The following is a 19,969-nucleotide window of genomic DNA, read 5'->3' as shown; positions in this document are numbered from 1 at the left end:
CTGGCTTGCTCCGCTTCATGGCAAATCTTCATTCGTGTCAACAGAATCACACGACAGCTTATTTTGTTTTGAGATTCCCTCCCCTACTGGAATTAATCCAAATCTTTTTACTTTAGTCTTGGGCAGACTCTTTGGACAAGAGCAAAAAGTACCCACCCACATTCTTCACCAAAACATCACAAGCGTGATCTCTAGGCAATATACTAAGTTCTTCTCCTCTGAAACCTCTTGAGCCAGCCCCCCACAGTTCAAATAACCCTCAGCACCACTATCTTCCATGTTCCTACTAGCACGGCCCATAAAGTCCCACTTAAAGCATTCAAATTCTTTTCTAATCCATAATCCCAAAGCCCATACTCCTTCAAACAAAACCATGGTCCGGCCTATCACAACAAGACTCTACTTCTTGTACCAACTTGTGCTAGTTAGGGTTTCTGTTGCTGTGAAGAGACACCAAGACCCCAGCAATTCTCATAAAGGAAAAAATTTAATTGGGGTGCCTTACCGTTTCAGAGGCTTAATCCATTATCATCACATCGGGTCAAGGCAGATGCAGGAGACGTGGTGTTGGAGAAGGAGTTGAGAGTTCTATGTCTTGATCTGCAAGCAACAGGAAGAGAACGGTGTTCCCATGCTGAACACAACTTGTGAATGGAGACTTCAAAGCCCGCCCGCACAGTGACACACTTCCTGTAACGAGGCCACACCTCCTAAGAGTGCCACTCCCTTTGGTCGGCCATTTTCTGTCAAACCATCACAAAGCCTTGTTTAAGTTGCGTTTGTTAGGGTACTCTGTCGCAGAAACAGGGAGGGAAATGTGGACACACAGCAAATACTTTGCCCATTAAGCCCTCTCTTCAGCCTCTCCAGTAATTTGGATCCACACGCACTATGGGATGGTCAAATCCAGCTAAGCGACATACCTATTACTCTGCAGTCACCATTTTCATGGTGGAAACATTTTCATGATTATATCATATTGCTAATCCTGTCACTAAGGTGCACAGTCAATCTCCCAGACTTACTCTTCTTTCCTCACTGAAGCCTGGTGCATCCTTCTGCCAACCTCTCTGCACTTACCCCCAGCCACTCCAGCTCCCATTAACTATCCCCCGTGTCTCTCCTTCTATGACAGCCGCTTTCCTGGATTCCACAGGAATGAGATCATGAGGTTTTTTGTCTTTCTGTGCTTGGCTTATTTTATTTAACATAACGTGTTCCGGGTTCACAAACGTGGCTGCAAACGACAGGGGTCTGTGCCCTGTAAAGACAGAATAGCATTGCATTGTGCATATACCATATGCACTATATACACCATATACCATCCACTAATAAGAAACTTGTTGATCATACCTTGGCTGTCAAGACATCTCTCTGACATTGATTTCAAGTTCCTTTCAATATATTCCCAGTAGCATATTTTGGTTGTTGACACATGACTTGGCAATTTTATTTCTGAATTTTAAGGAAACTTTATACCTCTTTTCATAATTTACCTTTCTTAATCACAAAGGTCACAACCTAGACCCCCTAGCAATTTTCTTTTATACAGTTGTGTTTCCTTTACTTAAGTACACCTATTTAAAAGATATTTTGGTATCTTTATTTCAGCGAACCTCAGTAGAGGACAACCTTAAAAGGGAAACAATGTTTTCAGATTCTAGCTACAGACCAAGGCCTGCCAGAGGCTTCTGAAGGAAACCTGCTCTCTCTCTCTCTCTCTCTCTCTCTCTCTCTCTCTCTCTCTCTCTCTCTCTCTCTCTCTCTTTCTCTCTCTCTGGCAGAATTTAGTAAGTGTAAGAGGATTAGAGGCAGACTGGCACCAACTTGGATTTCTCCCTTCCAAGGACAGAAGGAGAAGAAACGCAAAGGGAATCATTTTCTCGGCGTGAAATTTGCTGCTATCTGATGCACCATCTACCGCAGTTTTGATTCTCCTGGGCCGGCTTCCCATGCCAGAGAAGCCATTAGAAGACAGGGAAGGGGCGGCGCTCATCGGCTACATCCGGGCTGTTTTGAAAGGTGCGCCGCTTGCATTCAGTGTGACTCTTGGATGGTCTCCTGGATATTGGTTTATCATTCTGAATTCCCCATCCAGAAATTCTTCCAAAATGATAATTTCTAAACCCAGAAGAGAAAATTTGGTTCTCTTTCCGGATAAATATTAGACTTGACTATATGCTATATGACACATGTCACATCGGCTAAAATTAGCAGTCGAGGGGAGAAAAAGAAAGCTCCCGAATCCATCTTTATCAGGGATGGATAAAAACTAACAGTCTAGAAAAGAGCTTTCAGATTTCATAGAAAAGTGTTCTCAAAACTTAGAACAATTTAGATTTGAGTCATGGGAAGTAGCTCTGTCTATCCCTGCCTGTGCAGATAAGAGCTAACCCAGGGATATCTGCAGATGGTGTTCTGAGAATAAACACAACTTAAGAAGGGATGAGGGGCAATACTTCCTAGGCATCTTTCCAAACTGCTAAGGCTGAGCTCAGAACTTGGTGTATTTAACAACTTGGCAATTTTTTTTAATTATGCCTGAAAATGTAACATAAATTATTCCAATAGTCAGGCATTAATTTCGGAACTTATTATATTGCAATTTATTGTAAACATATTCTCAACCTCAATGTTTTATTGAATGAGTTACGCATTCGCTCAGAAGTAGATAATACACATCTTAGATTCTTCTACCAGGAAATGCAATTCATGCTAAGTACACAAGAAATCGTTTGCTAGTAAGTTCCTGTTTTCTATTTCATTCAGTTACTCAACAAATATTGATTGACTGGTACGAGTCGGCCATTGTTTAGTGAGCGCGTGCACATGCGCGCACCCCTCCCCCCAAGCTATAAACAAAAGACCAAGAGACAGAAACATCTGCCGACTAGAGATGACATCCCATTAACCTTTAGGCTCTTTCTGGGATATGAGACAGGATCCCCCCATTTTAAAGACCTTTGGTGGTATCTCACTGTGGCTTGTATTTAAAGTTGTGCCCCCGAGGATGGTGTTATTGTTAGCCCCTGCATCTGTGAGAGTATATAGGAAATAAAAGGCTACAAAGAAACAGAGCAAGGTCCTCAGCTTGGCTGGCTTTCCTTAGATCTCCTTATTTTTGCGGTTTTATAGAAAAGTCCTGGGAGTAGAACCGTGATTTAAACCGGTTATTCGCGTGCCAAGAACTCAACCTTAAACTTGGTTCTTAATTAGCACTTAACAAGATGTCCTGGAGAACATGAGTAACTTAAGCATACAGGTATTTATGGGAAAATCAAAACAGAAGAAACAAAGCCGCCACTGCAGGGATCATTTTTTTTTTTTTTTTTTGAACAAAGATATCCAAATGGTCTCAAGAACCGTTTGTGTTGCCATGTTCTCTTAGAACTGCCTGGGACTGCCTCCAAGAAATTCTAAAACTGTCTAATGTCTCCCAGAGGACCTTCAGAGAACAACCCAGCTCCCTAATTGCTACCTCACAGAGTGGATTCCTTCTCCTACCATTAACCAACCACTAGGGCACCAAGGGGGTGGGGCTTAGGGATGGGAGGACGAGGCCCACAGGAAATCAGGGCTGGCTCCTCCAGGTCGTCTCACGTACAGGCTGAATACCTCAGCTCTTTCCCAGAAGTCCTGTCGACGCCAGTGTCGTCATACCGAACCGGACGCCTAAAAGCTTCAGATTTTCTCTTTCATTTTCTCTCCTCCCACCACCTCGCCCAGCACCATTGGGCATTGAAGCGAAGCAAAGTGGGCCCAGAATGCCATTCGTAATGTGGGAAGAACACACTATCTAATGTGCCCAGAAAACAAACAAGGAAGGACTTGAGTGTTTAGCTGGAGCAACAGCCTCGCTACCAGTCACTCTCCGGCCCCACTTCTTCATCAACTTATCAACCTCACCTACAGCACGACAGACACCCGCTCTTGGAGGGCCTCGCAAGTAGTTACTCCAGGGAAGGCCATGGTGGTGGTGGTGGTGGGGGTGGAATCGGTCCATGACTCACTAACTACATCCTATTAAGCGCCCTCCCTCCCCCGTCACCTCCACCTCAGTTTTTCAGAATCTACAATGTTTGCAAACCATCAGAGTTCCAGCGAAGAATTAGAAGAATTCGGTGGATTTCATTGCCCAACCATCCGTTAACCTCTACCTTTCCACGCCAGCCAAGAAACTGCCTCGGTAGCCTTGACTGTACTGCAACCACCCAAATTAGCTTTCTCATCGGTGAGCCTGGCCCCAGCTGCATAAACCCTGACATTTAGAGCCGTGGGGAGAAACTCGCAGCAGTGATTTCTTCTGAAGAATTTGAGGAACTAAGCATATTTATTTAAAATACCAATTATTCCAGATAGACCTTGTCACTAACAGGAAAGATATTTCAGTTTAAATATATATATATTTGTGCATTTAACTATGTATTTATCTAAGTACATATTTATTCCATTGATGTCACTCATTGGTAGACCATGTTTTTACAAAAGGAAAAAAAGATTTGTTTAATAAGGTCTTTTTCTTTCAATATTATTATCCCATCCATTGTTGCAACATAAAGATGTGGTTGAAGAATTTCTCTTCTCAAAGAATGCCTTGTATCCCCTTCAACCAAGTAGGCACACTCTGGGAGGCCAGCCAGGAAGTGGGAACAGCCTCCTATATAAAACTGGGGTTTTATGTGTATATTAAAACAGGATTCTACCTGTATTGCAGAAGGGCACACCATTAAAGCTTGGATACATTTTTTTTTTTTTTTTTGCAAAGGAAGGCAAAAACAGATTTATTTATTTTTTTCTAATTTCTGGCAACAGTTTCAATTTGGAAGGTGCTTTAATGCTTTCTTTGGCTAGAAAAGTTTATGCAAACCAAGCTCAAAATTTCTTACAGCGTGCCTCAAGAACTCTATTTTGACACACTCCAAGACAGTACCGCCGGTGTCATTTGCCTACAGGAAGCCAACAGAGACCAGCCACAGGGTTTTCAGATGGTGAAAAGGGCGGCATTAAGTTACCAGGCCAGAGGGTTCCCTTTCCTCCCTTCTCAGCCCAGGCCTGGGCAAGGGTGGGGACAGGGTGGGGTGGGCGAGGCGGGAGTCCCGCCGCACCTGTGGGCGTGCTCGGTGCGCGGCCAGCTCGCCCAGCACGGGTGGGGCGGCCCGGGCGCGCTCGGTTCCCAGTCCGCCGATGCCCCCCCCGGGCGCACACACACACACACACCCGGGCTGGCGGGGCGCGGGGCTCGGCCGGCCACGCTGTCTGCTCCACCGCGGCCGCTGCATCCTCTCGGGCTCGCGTCCCCACCCCCCACCCCCGCGCGCCCACCCGCGCGCTCCCAGCTGCCGTGGGAATGGGCCGCCCCCGGGACCGCGCCGAGCCCCAGCCCCGCCGGCCCCCACCCCCGCCCCGCGGCCGCCCACGCCGGGATCTGCGTCACTCGGCCGCGCGTGGGCGGGAGCCGGAGCGGCGAATGGAGCAAGAGCGGAATCTCCCGATGTGACAGCGCGCCGGGCGGGCGGGAGGGGGGGCGGGGGCGGCGGAGGTGGCGGGGGAGGGCGAGGCGGAGGGAGGGGCGGCGGGAGAGGCCGAGGGAGGGCGCCCGGGGCCGCCGCCGCCTCCCGCCTCCGCCTGAGCCTCCGCCCGCGCGCGCGCGCGCGGCCGACCGAGCGCCGTCGGGGCGGGCGGGGGACGGAGCGCGCGCCCACCGCGTCCCTGCCCCCCTCGATGGGCGCGGGGGCGTCCCGGCCGCTGCAGCCGCCGCAGGAGCCGGGCTGAGCCGTCGTCGCGGAGCGCGCCGCAGCCGCGGGCCGCGTAGGTACCGGGCGGGCCTGGGGCAGGAGCGGGGGGCGCGGGCGTGGGGCTCGGCGGGGCGGCCGCGGGCGGGGGGGCGGGGGGGGGGCGCGGGGGGGGGGGGCGCGCGCCCGCCGCCCGCGTGGGGAGCCCGCGCGGCCGCGATCGGCGACTTCCTAAAAGTGCCGCTCCGTCTCCGTTTTCTTCCTGTTATCCGCCCCTTCCTACTGTAGTTCTGTTTTCAAAGCGGAAGGAGAGTTTTGCTTGGAAGTGGCTCGCAGAAACTTGGCACCCAGGTGCAGGGAAGCGAGAGTCGCCGAGCCACTGAGGCTGAGTGGGGAGTGTGCAGACACGTGTAGGACATAGAAGCTTTGGATGCAGGTGTGTGGCCTTCTGGGGACAAACACCGAAGTCCGGTCCAACCGGAGATGTGCAAAGAGGCTCCCGGGGGGGGGGGGGAGAGCTGGACCGTGCGTTCGTTGGTTGCGCAGTCCAAGTTTTGCAGCGGGCGACCAGGAGGAACCATGCCCTGGCTCAGGGAGGCTTGGGAATTTTTGGCGTGTCTTGTTAATTTACAGTTTGATCCGAAAGAACTGGTTTGGAGTAACTTGTCACTACTGATTGGTTTGCCAGTGACGTGCCTGCCAACTTCACGGAGTGCAAAGATCAGAATCTCTGAGGGAGATTTCTGGGATCTCGTTTAAAAATATTTTGGCAGTTTTAATAGGTAATATTAGATTGCAGAGGAGCCGGATTTAAAATAGATTAGTCACATCCGAAATGCCTCGCTGTTTTGTACACGCAGCGAATTACCCTTTTTAAAATATTCACTTTTTGAAATTTCTTCCTTTGTATAATATATGTTATGATATTTATAGTTCATGTTCCGGTTTTAGGAACAGATATCGGAGAGGATGTATAGGATGTTTTGGGTGGAGGCTATCTTCCTGAGGGTGAAAGAGCTGCCTCATACCCTGCCTATGTGCCAGGACAAGTGACTTTGATTGACGGATTCTTCCTCCACCTTGCATCTTTTTTGAGACTTTCACTTCTGCCATAAAGATGCTGTTGAGCATTTGCAGATGGGCATCCAGGGTCGGCTTTCTTCATTCCTGTTGTTTCCAGTTTCGATATTGGAACGTTACATCTTGAAAGAAAATAACCTCAAGGAACGTTAGGGAGATTTTTCATTGTGTGCTTTTACATTTTTGACATGAAGGTTTTTTGCTTAACCTGCCAATTCCACTACTGAGCACACTTTTTTTATCTCTCGCCGCTGAGCCTCCTGCTGTGTGGGACTGTACCAGTAACAACTGGAAAGAAAAACTCCCGGGCATTTTATTTTATTCTGTCCCTTGGATGTGACTGTATTTCAGATGGCAAATTCTTAAAGATATAGCCGATACAGGAAATTTTAGTGAGCTATTATGTCTAATAAATTACATCAAATAAGTAAACTAGTATAATTGCATCATCTTAGCTAAACTACAAGTTTTCCCTTTGGGTTGCTGGTTCGTGGCAACCACTGCCCTATGGAAAGCCTAGCCTTGTTTCCTCTTTGTTATTTAGACCATCCGCTAAAGCATTTCATATTTTCTTTTGCTTCAACTGAAGGACAAAACGATTTATTAAAATTTGCATTGTAGATGCTTTGAAAGAAGAAATTCTAAAGGGAGGCAGATAGTGTTTCATGAACAAATTTTAGAGTCCAGAATAGTTGGATGGAAACAAGTGTGTTAGAATTTTGTGTTTGGCGACTTAGAATCTGCCCCAGAGTTAGTCCTTAACTTTCATGGTAATAAACCTGGTTTTGCCCCCCCCCTTTTTTTTTTTGAAAAGCTCTGTATTTGACGTCATGTGAAGCTGTGTTCTGGATACCACAGGGCCACCATCTATTGGCTAAAGATTATGGTCATGTACAGCTCCTTTGTGTGTGCCTATTTCATTGTGGATTTTATCAACCATATTACAGAATAAAAGACAGCCCCTTGAGTATAACGTAAGCTCACCGGCTGCTTTGCTTGGGTCTCTCCTGTTTCACGTGCTGCTTTTGATCCCTTGAGAGGTAGAAAGGAGTCTAGTGTGATTATTATAGTAAGTGCAAATTTCCTCTCTGGTCTGACATGTTCAATAACTCCTACAGTGGTAGAATATACTCTCTCGTCTTGGTAATGGAACAAGAGGGAAATTTCAGAAGTTGATGCTGGGGGAAAAGCACTAATGTTCATCTTGAGAATTCTCACAGCTAAAACGTATCATTAAGCTTTCAAATAATATGTCATCTTTCAACGCACTGTATTTAGGGGCTGCGTATTAATTTACATGGTACGTTACTACTTCTCACAGAGGAACGTCTGAAGACCATCGGGTTTATATGTGTCTGCGTTTTGCTTGTGGTCTGCCCAGCTTCTCTTAGTGGCTGTCGTCTGTCACCCCTATTGGCTGAAGAATTCTCAGCCGTCATATAAGATGTTTGTCTGTTGATATTAATGTGTAATGTTGAGTAGCCAAGTGACTCTGCTTTATCTTTTTCTAATTCTCATCCATGTGTTTTAACTCACCCTTCGATGGCTCGGGCTGAATTAAAAGGAATCTCTCGAAAACCTGCTCCTGGTTTTATTCAGATATGAGGGAAGAATCCATAGGGACAGACACTTTAATGTTCCCAGGTTAGCATAAATTCATAGCTGCGTGAGCAGTAAAGACCTGAAATTGTCTTCAGAGCTACCACTGTGGGCCCGAGAGTGTAGCTCATGGTAGGAACGTGTGCATGGATGCTTCTGGCTGGCTGTCCAGCCTCCAGCATCAGCAAAGCCCAGACAAAGTGAACACCCATCACCCCATGCTTCCTGGGAAGCACACGGGGACTGATAAGTCTCCAGGAGAGCTCTGCAGCCTTAGCCCATGAAAGGCAAAGAAACCACAGCGAACCACAGACAAGTCCTGGATTCCAGTACTGGAAATGAGAAAGTGCCGTCTCCTCCCGGCTTTTCCTTTCCCAGGCCGAACTTTGGAGTCTCATCGTTTGCTGTGGTTGCCGTTCCCTTCTCCCAGGCCTCTCTGCTTCCGAGCTACACTTCGAAACTCGCTGGGGCTTCAGAGGCTTTAAGGCCGGTGCGCCCTTCCTTTCTAAAATTTCACTTGTGAGGACAGCAGACCTCACTTAGGTGTTAAGAGATGAACAGTCTAGTGGGGTTAGTTCTCTCTCTGTCAGTGACGCATGAGGTCTTCGCTAAGGTGTTACATGATGTTTCCCTAGAGGTGGTTATTAACTCTGAAACCTTGAAGTGAAAATTCAGGCTATGTTGCATAAATAAGTCAGGCCTTACCAAGGCTTTGCTCTTGGTTCCGAGCCTTCTGGACTACCACAGACTTCCAGAGAGCATATAGAGTATATATTCACAGGTGCTGAATGTGTATGTGCTGATCCTTCTTACAGCACTGAGGGAAAACACTTTAAGAATAGACATGAATCTGTTAAAGGCTAGCGATGATTTATGAGGCGCTTGCTATTTGTTTGAAACACGCCGTATTGGATTTTTAAGAACACAGGCAACATGACCCAGAATCTCTCATGATCAAACTAAATTCTTTTTTTTAAAAAAACATTATTAGTTTTTTTTAATTATTAGGTTTTTTTTTTTTTTAAAAAAATAGCAATCCAATTTCCTACTCCCTCCCCGCCTCCCATTCCCTTCATATCCTCCCACCCCACCCCCATCTAATTCTAAGAGAGAGTAAGGCACATTGCTTTGTGGAAGGTCCAAGGCCCTCCCTACTGTATCTAGGCTGAGCAAGGTATCCCTCCAAATAGAATAGGAGGATCCCAAAAAGCCAGTCCATGCAGTAGAGATAAATCCAGTGCCTTTGTCAGTGTCCCCTCAGTCTGCCCCAGCCATGCAGCTGTCAGTCACATTCAGAGGGACTAGTTTGGTCCTATGCTTGTCGAACTAAATTCTTAAAATCTGCTGACTTAGGCGGTGACTTCATACACGGTGTGCGTTACAGTTCTGAGCATGTGCAGTTCATCGGTGGCATTCATCCCTTGAACTCTTGGGTGAAGAAGAGCCAGTCAGAGGCTGCAGCGTAGCCCCCTGTGAAAGCAAAGTGCTGAGGATGAGTGAGTGAGGATGGAGGACCAGGATGTAGAAGAACATGCTTCTGCTGGATTGGCCATTTCCTGGGGCAGGCAGTAGTTGGCTGAGGGTAGGTAGCCCTTGAAATACAAAAGGAGCTCAAACATTGGGCTTCACGCTACAGAAGTCTGGAAATAGTATTCCACATAGAATGCTTTGCTGAGAATAAAGGCAAGGATGAACGAAACCCAGTTCCTACCCTCAGGGTGCCCGTAACCGGGTAGTACCTTGTTTTTAGAGCACGTTGAGTCCTTTGTTCCCGGCTCCTTTTGTGTAGTCCTTATGGTACGATACTTTGTATCGCATTCATCCACTCAGACATGTGCTTCCGCTTAACTGGTCCTTCATGAAGGAGCCATTCCTTGGTGTCCTGAGAACTGGCTCAGAGCGTCCATGTGGGAATAAGTAAAAAAAAAATAAAAAAAAAATAACGGGGGAGGGTGTTGAACAGAAAGGAAGGAAGACGCTACTGTGGGCAGCCTGAAACTCTGGAGAAAGCTACAGCCAGGCTGTGTGCGGAAAGTTTTGTGGGGAAGGGTAAAGAAAATGGAGGGCTGCCCAGGACAGGGCCACGGGAGACGGAAGGCAGGTTTAGGTGGGGTGCCCACAGGAGTAGTTTAGATTGCCTGTCTTAGGCAGTGGGGAAACTCGCAGAGAAGAAGGAAAACCTGGGCTTGCAGTGAAGGGGCTGGGCAGCGGGCAAGAAGCAGTAGAAACCAGGATTGGTGCTTGGGGAAAAGAAAGGCTGGGGCTGATGGTATGGTCTAAGCGCACGCAGATCTGAAAAGAGAAATGGACGAGACTAGGACGAAACATCTGTATTCATCTGAGAAACAGGGAAGTTAGTGCGTTGACAAAGGCTGACGGGGTTGCAAAGAATTCATTTGGGAATCCGGGAGGCTGGAAGAAGATGAGACCATACCCCTGTTTGGGAGCACACTAGGCAAGGTTTGGCAGTCCTTGGATGATGCCAAACTCCAGTCCAGAGGCAACAATTCAGGTTCATCATCCTCAAGTATTTCAGACATGAGAATCACTTTTGAATATAAAACCTGCATCCACTCAGGGTGAGTTTTAGTATTGTTCATTGACACTGTGCTGAACGTTCTCAAAGTAAGACATTAAATCGGTCTGTTTCTTACGAAATCGGAAAAGTAACAAAAAAGCTTCATTTTTACTTTGAGATCTCCTTGTAAGGGACTCCATATTCTGCCCATGAATTACCCTCACCAAGCCACGGGTTATGAAAGTATGGGTAATGACCCCGTGTGGGATCATGTACTTCAGTGTGTGGGGTGGTGAAGGTTTTGGCAGTCAAAAATGGTTTCTGAACTCAACAAGAATCCGATAATAAATAAAAGATTTGGTATTCAAGGTGTTTCTGGCTGGACGGCCTGTATTGCCTCCTCCTTCTCTACGGAGGCCTTGGTTCCGAACACGCAACACACACACACGCCACTCTGTCTAGCTTTCGCTCCACGCACGGGGCACCCGCGAATGCAACTGGAAACCGCTTGACTCACACTCGAGACTATTATAGGTTATGAACTACATTGTTTTGACTGTACATAAAACTTTTTCTGCTTTTATGGAAATAGCTCGGTGGCAGAAAACAAAGACTCTGTTTTTCTGCCGTCATTCTGTAGCGGGTTAGTATCTAATTAGAGCGTCTGTGGATTGATTATGTTAGGATGCTTGATTTTAGAAGTCGCCGTTTTGAGCTGCTGACAAGTTTTACAAATGCAAAACTTTATCAAATAAAAAATTTGGTTTCAGATTGGGGCGGGATTTCTCACAACGTCTGAAGTGGCCCTGGACAGAATGCTGCCTTTTCGTTTGACGTATTTATGCGAAAGCCTCATACGCAGTATGGGCGGTTATGAAATAAAAATATTGATCAGCTCAGGAAAATAGTGCAGATGCTGTGTGTCCCTCCGCTTCATGCGCTCAGACAAAGCTTCACTCCACATAAAGACAAGCACAGTCGCCTCCTTAGCTTTCATCTTTAATAAATGTAAAATTGCACGTGTGCTAAGGAACTGTTCAAAGGCTTCCTTATGATTTTATTATCAGAAAGTGCTCGGTTTGTATAGTCTTTTATATCCGTACACTGGTGTCTCTTTCTCTATTCCGCGGGAAGGCCTGGCAAGTAAAAGAGGTTGAAGAAATCCTGGTCAAACCACGGGCGCAGATTTGGTGACTGCCCGCCATAACAGTTGACCGGCTGGTGTAGGACAGATCATCAAGACACACCACGGCAGCCTGGAAAAGAGGTGCAGTTCAGAGCTCTCAGAGGCTGTTGTGGTGCCCCCCACACCGGAAGACATCTCAGCACTAACTAGGGAGGCTGAGGCAGGGGACCCCCTGAGACTAGTCTAGCCATCATAGTACATTCCCCTCCATGCCAACATCTTCAAAGAGTGTTTGAACTTAGGATGTAGTGGGAGAAGACGGGAGAGGAAATCCGCACGCCGTTACCAGAGTCTGAAAACATCTCAGGGCATGGCAAGCCACCGGGAGATTGCAGGAAATCCCTGGTGAAAAGCCGGAAGCCCCCTGAGATTTTGGGGTAATCCAGCGGCTCCTGATGCCGTGGACTGGAAGCCCACGAATGGCCCCCTCTCTGTCTTACCCTGAGTTGTCAGCCCCAGGCCTGGAAAATCCTGTTCCCCTAGCAGACAGAGTAAGAGATGATCTGCGACCAGACAGCTGCTCATTTCTCTCCGCGCAGCCTGGGCCAGGCAGGTGACCGATGCTACTCAGGGATGGGCCACCTTGGGAACCATTGTGTGAGGCTACCGTTCAGTGAGCAGTAAGCGGTCTAGAGCTGATTCTGAATTACCTTTTCCTGCTTTTAAAATTCCTCTTTTCTGATGCTGTGTTCTTTTCGCTGACTGGGGTGTAGGGATCGCATAGGCAGTAGGTTACCTTTGGGAAACAGCAGGGATGATGAGTCAATGCTTTCTTTAAGCCGCCGAGGCTCCATTGGTGCTCACGGTGCCAGGTAATGTGGCTTTCAGCTGAGTGGATATATTGTATCATCAACTGCCTGTCTGTATGGCTGTTAGGACCCTTGATACCCAGCTCAGGGAGACCCAGGCAAAGTTTATATTCAGCTAATTTGACCTTCATCGGATGGTTACCAATGTCGTGGAAGCAGAAAGTCTCATAGGAGTTTTAAATCGAATCAAGTAACTATATGAAGTCGTGGGTGTTTAAATGATCGCAGCTGGCTTTGACGGAGACTGACTCAGCCTTCCTGCAGGAAAGCTCATGGAGAAACCTCTTCTCCCCGCTGTGGGTGTGGGTCTCTGGAAAGCCTCCTGGGACTCTGAGCAGTATGTCCATCTTTTGTCTGTTAGTTTGGCTTTGGAAATGTACACTTGTCCCCGTCCTCTTTTCCATTGTGAGCTGCTTTCCCCAGTCGGCAAGGACTTTCTCTCAAGAGCCAGGAGGCTTGGTAAAGTACAGGAGAAAGGGTAAGACTTGAAAACTGCTGGTTTGTAAAACCATTGCCTCAGAAGACTACAATCTAGGTTCAGGTCTTTTGGGTCCCAAGATCCTTTTGTGTTTTTATATTTGCCTAACAAATACTCATTTTTCTCATTGCTATAAAAGGACGAAAACGTTCGGTTCACCTTAATGTTATCGTGAACTGTTTCCTATATCCCATGATCTGGGAAAGAAATGGCGTGAGTTAGCATAGCACTCAATAGACCTTGTGAAGCTACCATCCTCTCATATACATGCTTTTATGTGTGGACTTTTTTGTAGGAGGAGGGGGCTGCTTGTTCTTTCCGGCTAGCTTACACCAGAAATTACCACTCAGAAACTATAATAATTAAACCACTGCTTGGCCCATTAGCTCTAGCTTCTAATTGGCTGACTCTTAAATTAATTTAACCCATTTCTATTCATCTGTGTATCGCCACGTGGCAGTGGCTTACCGGCAAAGATTCTGCATGTCTGACTCTGACGGCTCCTTGGTATCTCTCTGGCTCCACCCTTCTTTTGCCCAGCATTCAGTCCAGTCCTCTCCACCTACGTAAGCTCTGCCCTATCAACAGGCAAGGCAGTTGTTTTATTCATCTTCGTTACCATGTCTACACGATGAAGGGAAGAAAACGTAAAAGCTGAGAATATAGGCTAAACCTGGCGAGCGTTGGTCTGAGTTCCCAGTCTGGGTTTTATCGCCTTTCCTTTGAGAGCATAGGCCAGTTCAGCAACTGTCTTTCTGAGCCGAGTGCAGGACTGGATAAAGTATGCATGCCGGGAGATAGCATCCATAACTATCAACCGCTTTGCGGATGGGTCGCGTCTTTTTCCTCCTGTGTTTCCTGTCTCTGTCTCCCAATGTCTCAGCCCGATGATGGAGCTCGAAGCGAGTGTGCTGAGCCTTCTCTCCCTTCTTTTTGTAGGTTAAGCCCATCCACAGTGATGGCCACAGCCTTACCCAGGACCCTGGGGGAGCTGCAGCTGTACAGAATATTGCAGAAGGCCAACCTGCTTTCTTACTTCGATGCCTTCATCCAACAAGGTGGCGATGACGTCCAGCAACTTTGTGAAGCCGGAGAAGAGGAATTTTTGGAAATCATGGCGCTCGTGGGCATGGCAAGCAAGCCCCTTCACGTTAGAAGGCTGCAGAAGGCTTTGAGAGACTGGGTTACAAACCCTGGCCTTTTCAATCAGCCACTGACTTCCCTTCCGGTCAGTAGCATACCCATCTATAAATTACCAGAGGGATCACCAACCTGGCTCGGCATATCCTGCAGTGCGCGGGAACCCCATCTAAAGATCCCTAAGTGCGCTGCCACCACGTGTGTGCAGAGCTTGGGTCAGGGCAAGTCGGAGGTGGGAAGTTTGGCACTGCAGAGCGTCGGCGAGTCCCGGCTCTGGCAAGGACACCACGCCAGTGAGAGCGAGCACAGTCTCTCCCCAGCCGACCTGGGCTCCCCGGCCTCCCCGAAGGAGAGCAGCGAGGCTCTGGATGCTGCAGCCGCGCTCTCTGTGGCCGAGTGTGTGGAGCGGATGGCTTCCACGTTGCCCAAAAGTGACTTGAACGAAGTGAAAGAGCTGCTCAAGAACAATAAGAAGTTGGCCAAAATGATTGGTCACATCTTCGAGATGAGTGATGATGACCCACACAAGGAAGAGGAGATTCGAAAGTACAGCGCCATCTATGGGCGGTTCGACTCCAAGAGAAAGGATGGCAAACATCTCACATTGCATGAGGTAAGGAACGTGGTGGGTGGGTGTGGGTGAGCCTGTGAGTGCCTGTGAGTGTGTGTGTGTGTGTGTGTGTGTGTGTATGTGTGTGTGTGCACGCACGCTGCTGTTTCCTGCAGGGAGTTTGCTTATGGTTTTCAGGGGAGGAGCAGCCCTGAAAATACCAAAGTGTGACACCTAGGGTTATATAGTGAGACCCAATCTCACACCAAACCAAGATTGATGAAAACTTCATATATTTTATGGACATAAGCCCTTCTCTTATATAATACTGTTTCCCATACGGCCATTCTTCCTTTGGCATTCGCTGCTTTACTTAGCTGTATCTGTTGATCTGGTCCTGTTTGGCCAAACTGAGTTGGGTGTCCCTCAGCGACATGGACTGTATAAACTGGGTAGCCCTACGATGCTGTCTGCCGCCCGGAAAAACAAGTACCTCTGTCCTCTTGTGTTACAGCTTTTCTGGGTTTGGTTTGGTTTCTAAGGTTTTGGTAGTTTTACACGTTTCCTTCCTAACAAAATTCTAGATACATTTATCAAGTTTCTTTTTTTTTTTTTTAAAAAAAAAAGTGTTATTTTGATTAGAATTGTTTTACTATGTGGTTGACTTGATAATAGTTGGCCTATTTATAGTAATGGGACCTATGAGTGGTACAGTATATGGTTTTCCCTATTTTGGTAGATCTTTTACATTCCTCAGTAAGAAATTTTGTGATTCTTTTATTCACGTGTATTTTCTTGTTTGGTCAGATTCTGTACATGTTGAATGTCTTTATTGCATCGATTTAATTTTCTTCTCTGCTTTAATGGTATGAGTAGATGTAAAAGGGTATGAGAATTTTTTTTCTCCCCTCACTTCCCTTTTAATGGCTATCACTGGTTGATTTTTTTTTTTATATTAATCTTGTTTTCAGCAGTTTCACCCTCTGGGAAGTTTATGACTACAGAATTGGTTGGCGAGAAGGGCTGATCTGAATGGTCTCTTTTGGAATTAGCATAAACAATTATTGGGTGTCACCTTGTCTCCTGGTTCACAGGCACCCATGCGTCGGAGGGTTGGGGTGCTCTTCAGTGCCTTTTTAAATCATCTGTCAATGAATAAAGGTATCCTGCTAGAAAGCCGTAATTAGCAAGGAAAAGGTGAAACGTGCTGGGGATTTCAGCCTCGCACTTTAACCTAATCTTTTATATGATATTTAACGTTTTACGGATGAAGCACAAAGCTGAGTAAAAATCCCATACTTTCCTCAATGTCAAAGTAACTTTTACAAGATTACTTTAATAACCCTAACCAATTTCACGATGAAAACCACCCTCCTTAAATTAAACAATTCGAGAGAATCATGTTTTGGCTAGGCCTTTGCTGCAAAGGCCTTTGTTTTTGCTTGCTCTTTGCTTCATAGGTGTAGATGGTGTGTAAGTCCTGAGGCCGTCCTAAGCCACAGATGAGCAGTGGGTGCTGGGAGATGTGGGCGGAGCTTTGGGAAAGTCAAGTGCTGGATGATGGGAGATGGGGCGGAGCTTTGGGAAAGTCAAGTGAGGTGTACACTTCCTGCCATCCATTTCTCTTCTTGGATAATGAGTCTATTCAACTCTTTCACCCAAGTGTAAGTTGGGTCACGTATTACCTTATAACTCAGATGGGACACTATATGTAACTATGTGCGTATACATGGTACACGCACGGAGTACGAAGAGGTACTTTAGTGGATCACAGGATGCCAATCCAATTCTTCCCCTTCCCTGGGGATCCAGGCCAATTTTCACGGGTACAACGAGGATTCCTTCTTTGACGGCTGGCCCCTTGACACCGGGATTCCATGAGCCCAGGCTTCAGGTTCAGTGTGAAGCTGGATAGAAGCAGCGCCAGCCTCGGAACCAGGAATTCTAGACCATGGCACCAGTTGTTGCGGAGTAGGAAGCCCAGATTTTCACAAATGGACCCTCAGTTAAGAGGTCAGGGCCATTCCTCCTTTCATGGGCTGGCCCTGTGTATTCCGCTCAGAGGACACCTAGTTCCTTATGATAATGGCTTACTGAGAGCTTTACTATGCACTGAGTATATTATTTCCATTCTGACGTGTCATTGTGCCATTGATCTACCAATCCGTCCACTTATGAGCAGGTTGTTTTTTTTTTTTTTTTTTTCAATGGGTATTCCACAGTTGCTTATCTGCTAACCTCCTTTGCTTTAAAACAACAACAAAAATGTAACCCATAATCAGATACAGTGTTGCATACATGTCAATTGGTGAAATGTGGACTGGAGAGATGGCTCAGAGGTTAAGGGCACCGGCTGCTCTTGCAGAGGTCCGGAGTTCAATTCCAGCAACCGCATGGTGGCTCACGGCCATCTACAGTTGGATCTAATGCCCTCTTCTGGCCTGCAGGTGTACATGCAGATGGAGTCCTCAAATGCGTGTTATGAATTGTAGTGTTTGGCAGAGAGATTGAGAACTGCTGATCTAGGATCTCAGCCCAGGGAATGGTGCCCCCCCCCCCCACAGTAAGTGTGCCTTCTGACTGTCGTAGGGGAAGACAGTCCCTTATAGACACACCCAGAAGCCCATTTCCCAGATCTCCTCATGCTGACAGTTGAGATTAATCATCACAGTTTGTTTTGTTTGGGGGGGGGGCAGTCATGGCCTTTGTCCTCTTGAAAGTCAGAAGACGAAGTCCAAGGTGCCTCTTGAGCCTCCCTGTCACCCAGCATTTGCCAAGTGTTTTTATGTCAACAATGCTACATTGACAGTTGTAATGGTCGCTCTGTCCCTCTAAGAGTCAAGCCACACCCACTCCCCACCCCAGTGTGCAGAGGCAAGCTGATCTTTAGCCTCCAAGAGGCAGCTTCTGTCTCTTCTCCCCACTTCTCCCCTCCCCTTCTGTTTCTCTCTCTCTCTCTCTCTCTCTCTCTCTCTCTCTCTCTCTCTCTCTCTCTCTCTCTCTCTCTCTCTCTCTCTCCTCTTCTCCCCTTCTTCCCTTTCCCTTCCATAACCCACTAAGTAAATATCTAACCTCACTTTGCATGGTGTGTCTATCCATGTCTCTGTCTCTCTCTTGCCGTGTTGCTCCCTGCCCTGAACCAGCCACCTTTGGAGACCTGCGGTGGTCTCATGGCATGCCCATTGTCTGTCTCTCCTCGTGGGACTGGCTGCCCCATCGAGATCTCTCACCCACCATGCGGCTCCCTGCCTGGGACTCGTGGCCTGCTGTAGCCACTCAGGGACCTGCAGCATTTGACCTTACTTTTACCATTACAACAGTTACAATAATTCGGTCACTAGTGATAAACATGTTAACTGCAGTGAGAGGAACAGTCACAGAACCGGTGAACCACCTTTTTCTGAAGACGAAGGTGACTGAGTTGTTTCCGGTTTGGCTGTAAATGACTAAGAGCCCATCTTCGAGGCGAAGATAGGAATGGAGTCTTAGGATGGGGGCTATGGAAACAGGAAGCTGGAGAGATGCATGAGCCCGTTGTTCGAGGAGCACAGCCCTGACCGTTACTCTGGAAAAGCTGCAGTGGTGGCGCTCAGCAGCAGCCAGCAGTGCCCGCGACAGCAATTGCAGTCCTCTTTAAAACTCTTAGTCACGGATGTGCTAATGTTATGCCCAGTCCGTGGGGGCCCCAAAAGGCCACCAGGGAGACAGACTCACAGAAATGCAAAAGCAAGGTTTTTTGTGTGTGCATTACAACCAGCAGGGACCTCATCAGCACAGCAGCGGCAAGAGGAGGTACCCAGCCCTTCTGAGGGCATTATTTAAAGACAAAAACCCAGAAAAGTTACTTTCGCAGGGTGTGGGGTGACGGGTTCAATTCTGATTGGCTGACATTTGTGGGGGGGGGGTCCTGATGAAAGGTGATGGGTGTGTGCTGGCAGGTGATCCTGTCGACAATGGATGGAACGTTAGGAATTCCTTTGGATGGTCTGTTCCTGGGTGGTGCCTGGGTGATCTCCGTTCAGGGTCTTATTCCTGGTAAACTACTGAAGACTCAGGCCTCTGTTGAGCTTGTCACGGCTGGGTCCTACACTAGCTATTGCCAAGTAGAGGCCATGGAACCTGGGGAACACTGACAGACGGGCTGAAGGGGGAGACTGTGACTTAGCTTCTCGCTCCAGTCTCTCACCAGGAGGGTCCTCCAGAGCAGGGAAAGTTCCGCCTTCTTTTCCAGTCCATTGGCGTTGAAATTCCATGACCGTATATGTGTTACGTTGTTTGTCCTGTAAGTTTGCAGAAGGCATATAAAACAATTTTTGGTTTATATTGAAAAACCGTTTTCTGTGGTTGTATCTGGTAATCTAGTCATTTAGATTTACAAGTATAAAAATGTCTACTCAGAAAGCACTTTGAGAAGGGTCCTGTTGGCCACTGTAGAGGCGGGCATGCTGGGCCTGCAGGTCACATGTCATCCTGTAGGGTGTATTTCCCTTTAACCTTCTAAAGCAGGGGCCTTGCTAGTGGCTCACACCTGTGTCCAGTGCTGCGGTGGAGAAGGAGGAGCAGAAGTTCAAGGCCATCTTCTGCCACTTAGAGAGTTCGAGGCCAGCCTGGGCTACACAAAACCCTCAAAAATAAGACAGAGGAAACGTCTGAGGACGCAGCTGATCCTTGATGCTGTGTTAGGAACAGGAAGGCGACCGTTCTTCTCCTGCCCTGGTGCTCAGCTCAGCCCTGAGTTCCCCACAGGACATTCAGCCTTGCAGTCAGCAGGAAAGCGCACCCTCAGAACATGTACTGCAGTGCAGTGGGAACTCCAGGGAGGATGGTGGGAGACATACCAAACACATGATGTCAGACGTCTGTGCCATGCTACATAC

General features: G+C 47.5%; 1 protein-coding gene across 4 annotated transcripts in view; it reads left to right on the top strand.

The window, feature by feature from the left end:
- Positions 1-5,562: 5,562 nt before the first annotated feature.
- Positions 5,563-19,969, top strand: part of Nab1 (NGFI-A binding protein 1) — a 41,657-nt gene continuing 27,250 nt past the window's right edge. The window contains exons 1-3 of one of the 4 annotated variants that reach the window (XM_050159376.1): positions 5,688-5,808; positions 6,021-6,168; positions 14,342-15,155. In XM_050159376.1, the coding sequence (XP_050015333.1) occupies positions 14,361-15,155 (795 nt within the window). In that variant the 5' untranslated portion in view covers positions 5,688-5,808; positions 6,021-6,168; positions 14,342-14,360. Of the gene's footprint in view, positions 5,813-6,020; positions 6,169-14,341; positions 15,156-19,969 lie in introns of all 4 variants that reach the window. The other 3 variants (XM_050159374.1, XM_050159373.1, XM_050159375.1) reach the window with 3 other exon arrangements.

Source organism: Alexandromys fortis, unplaced genomic scaffold (assembly GCF_014885135.2).
Source record: "Alexandromys fortis isolate MF-2015 unplaced genomic scaffold, M_Fortis_MF-2015_v1.1 scaffold_65, whole genome shotgun sequence".
NCBI lineage: Eukaryota > Metazoa > Chordata > Mammalia > Rodentia > Cricetidae > Alexandromys > Alexandromys fortis.
This window is presented reverse-complemented; position numbering and strand designations above follow the sequence as displayed.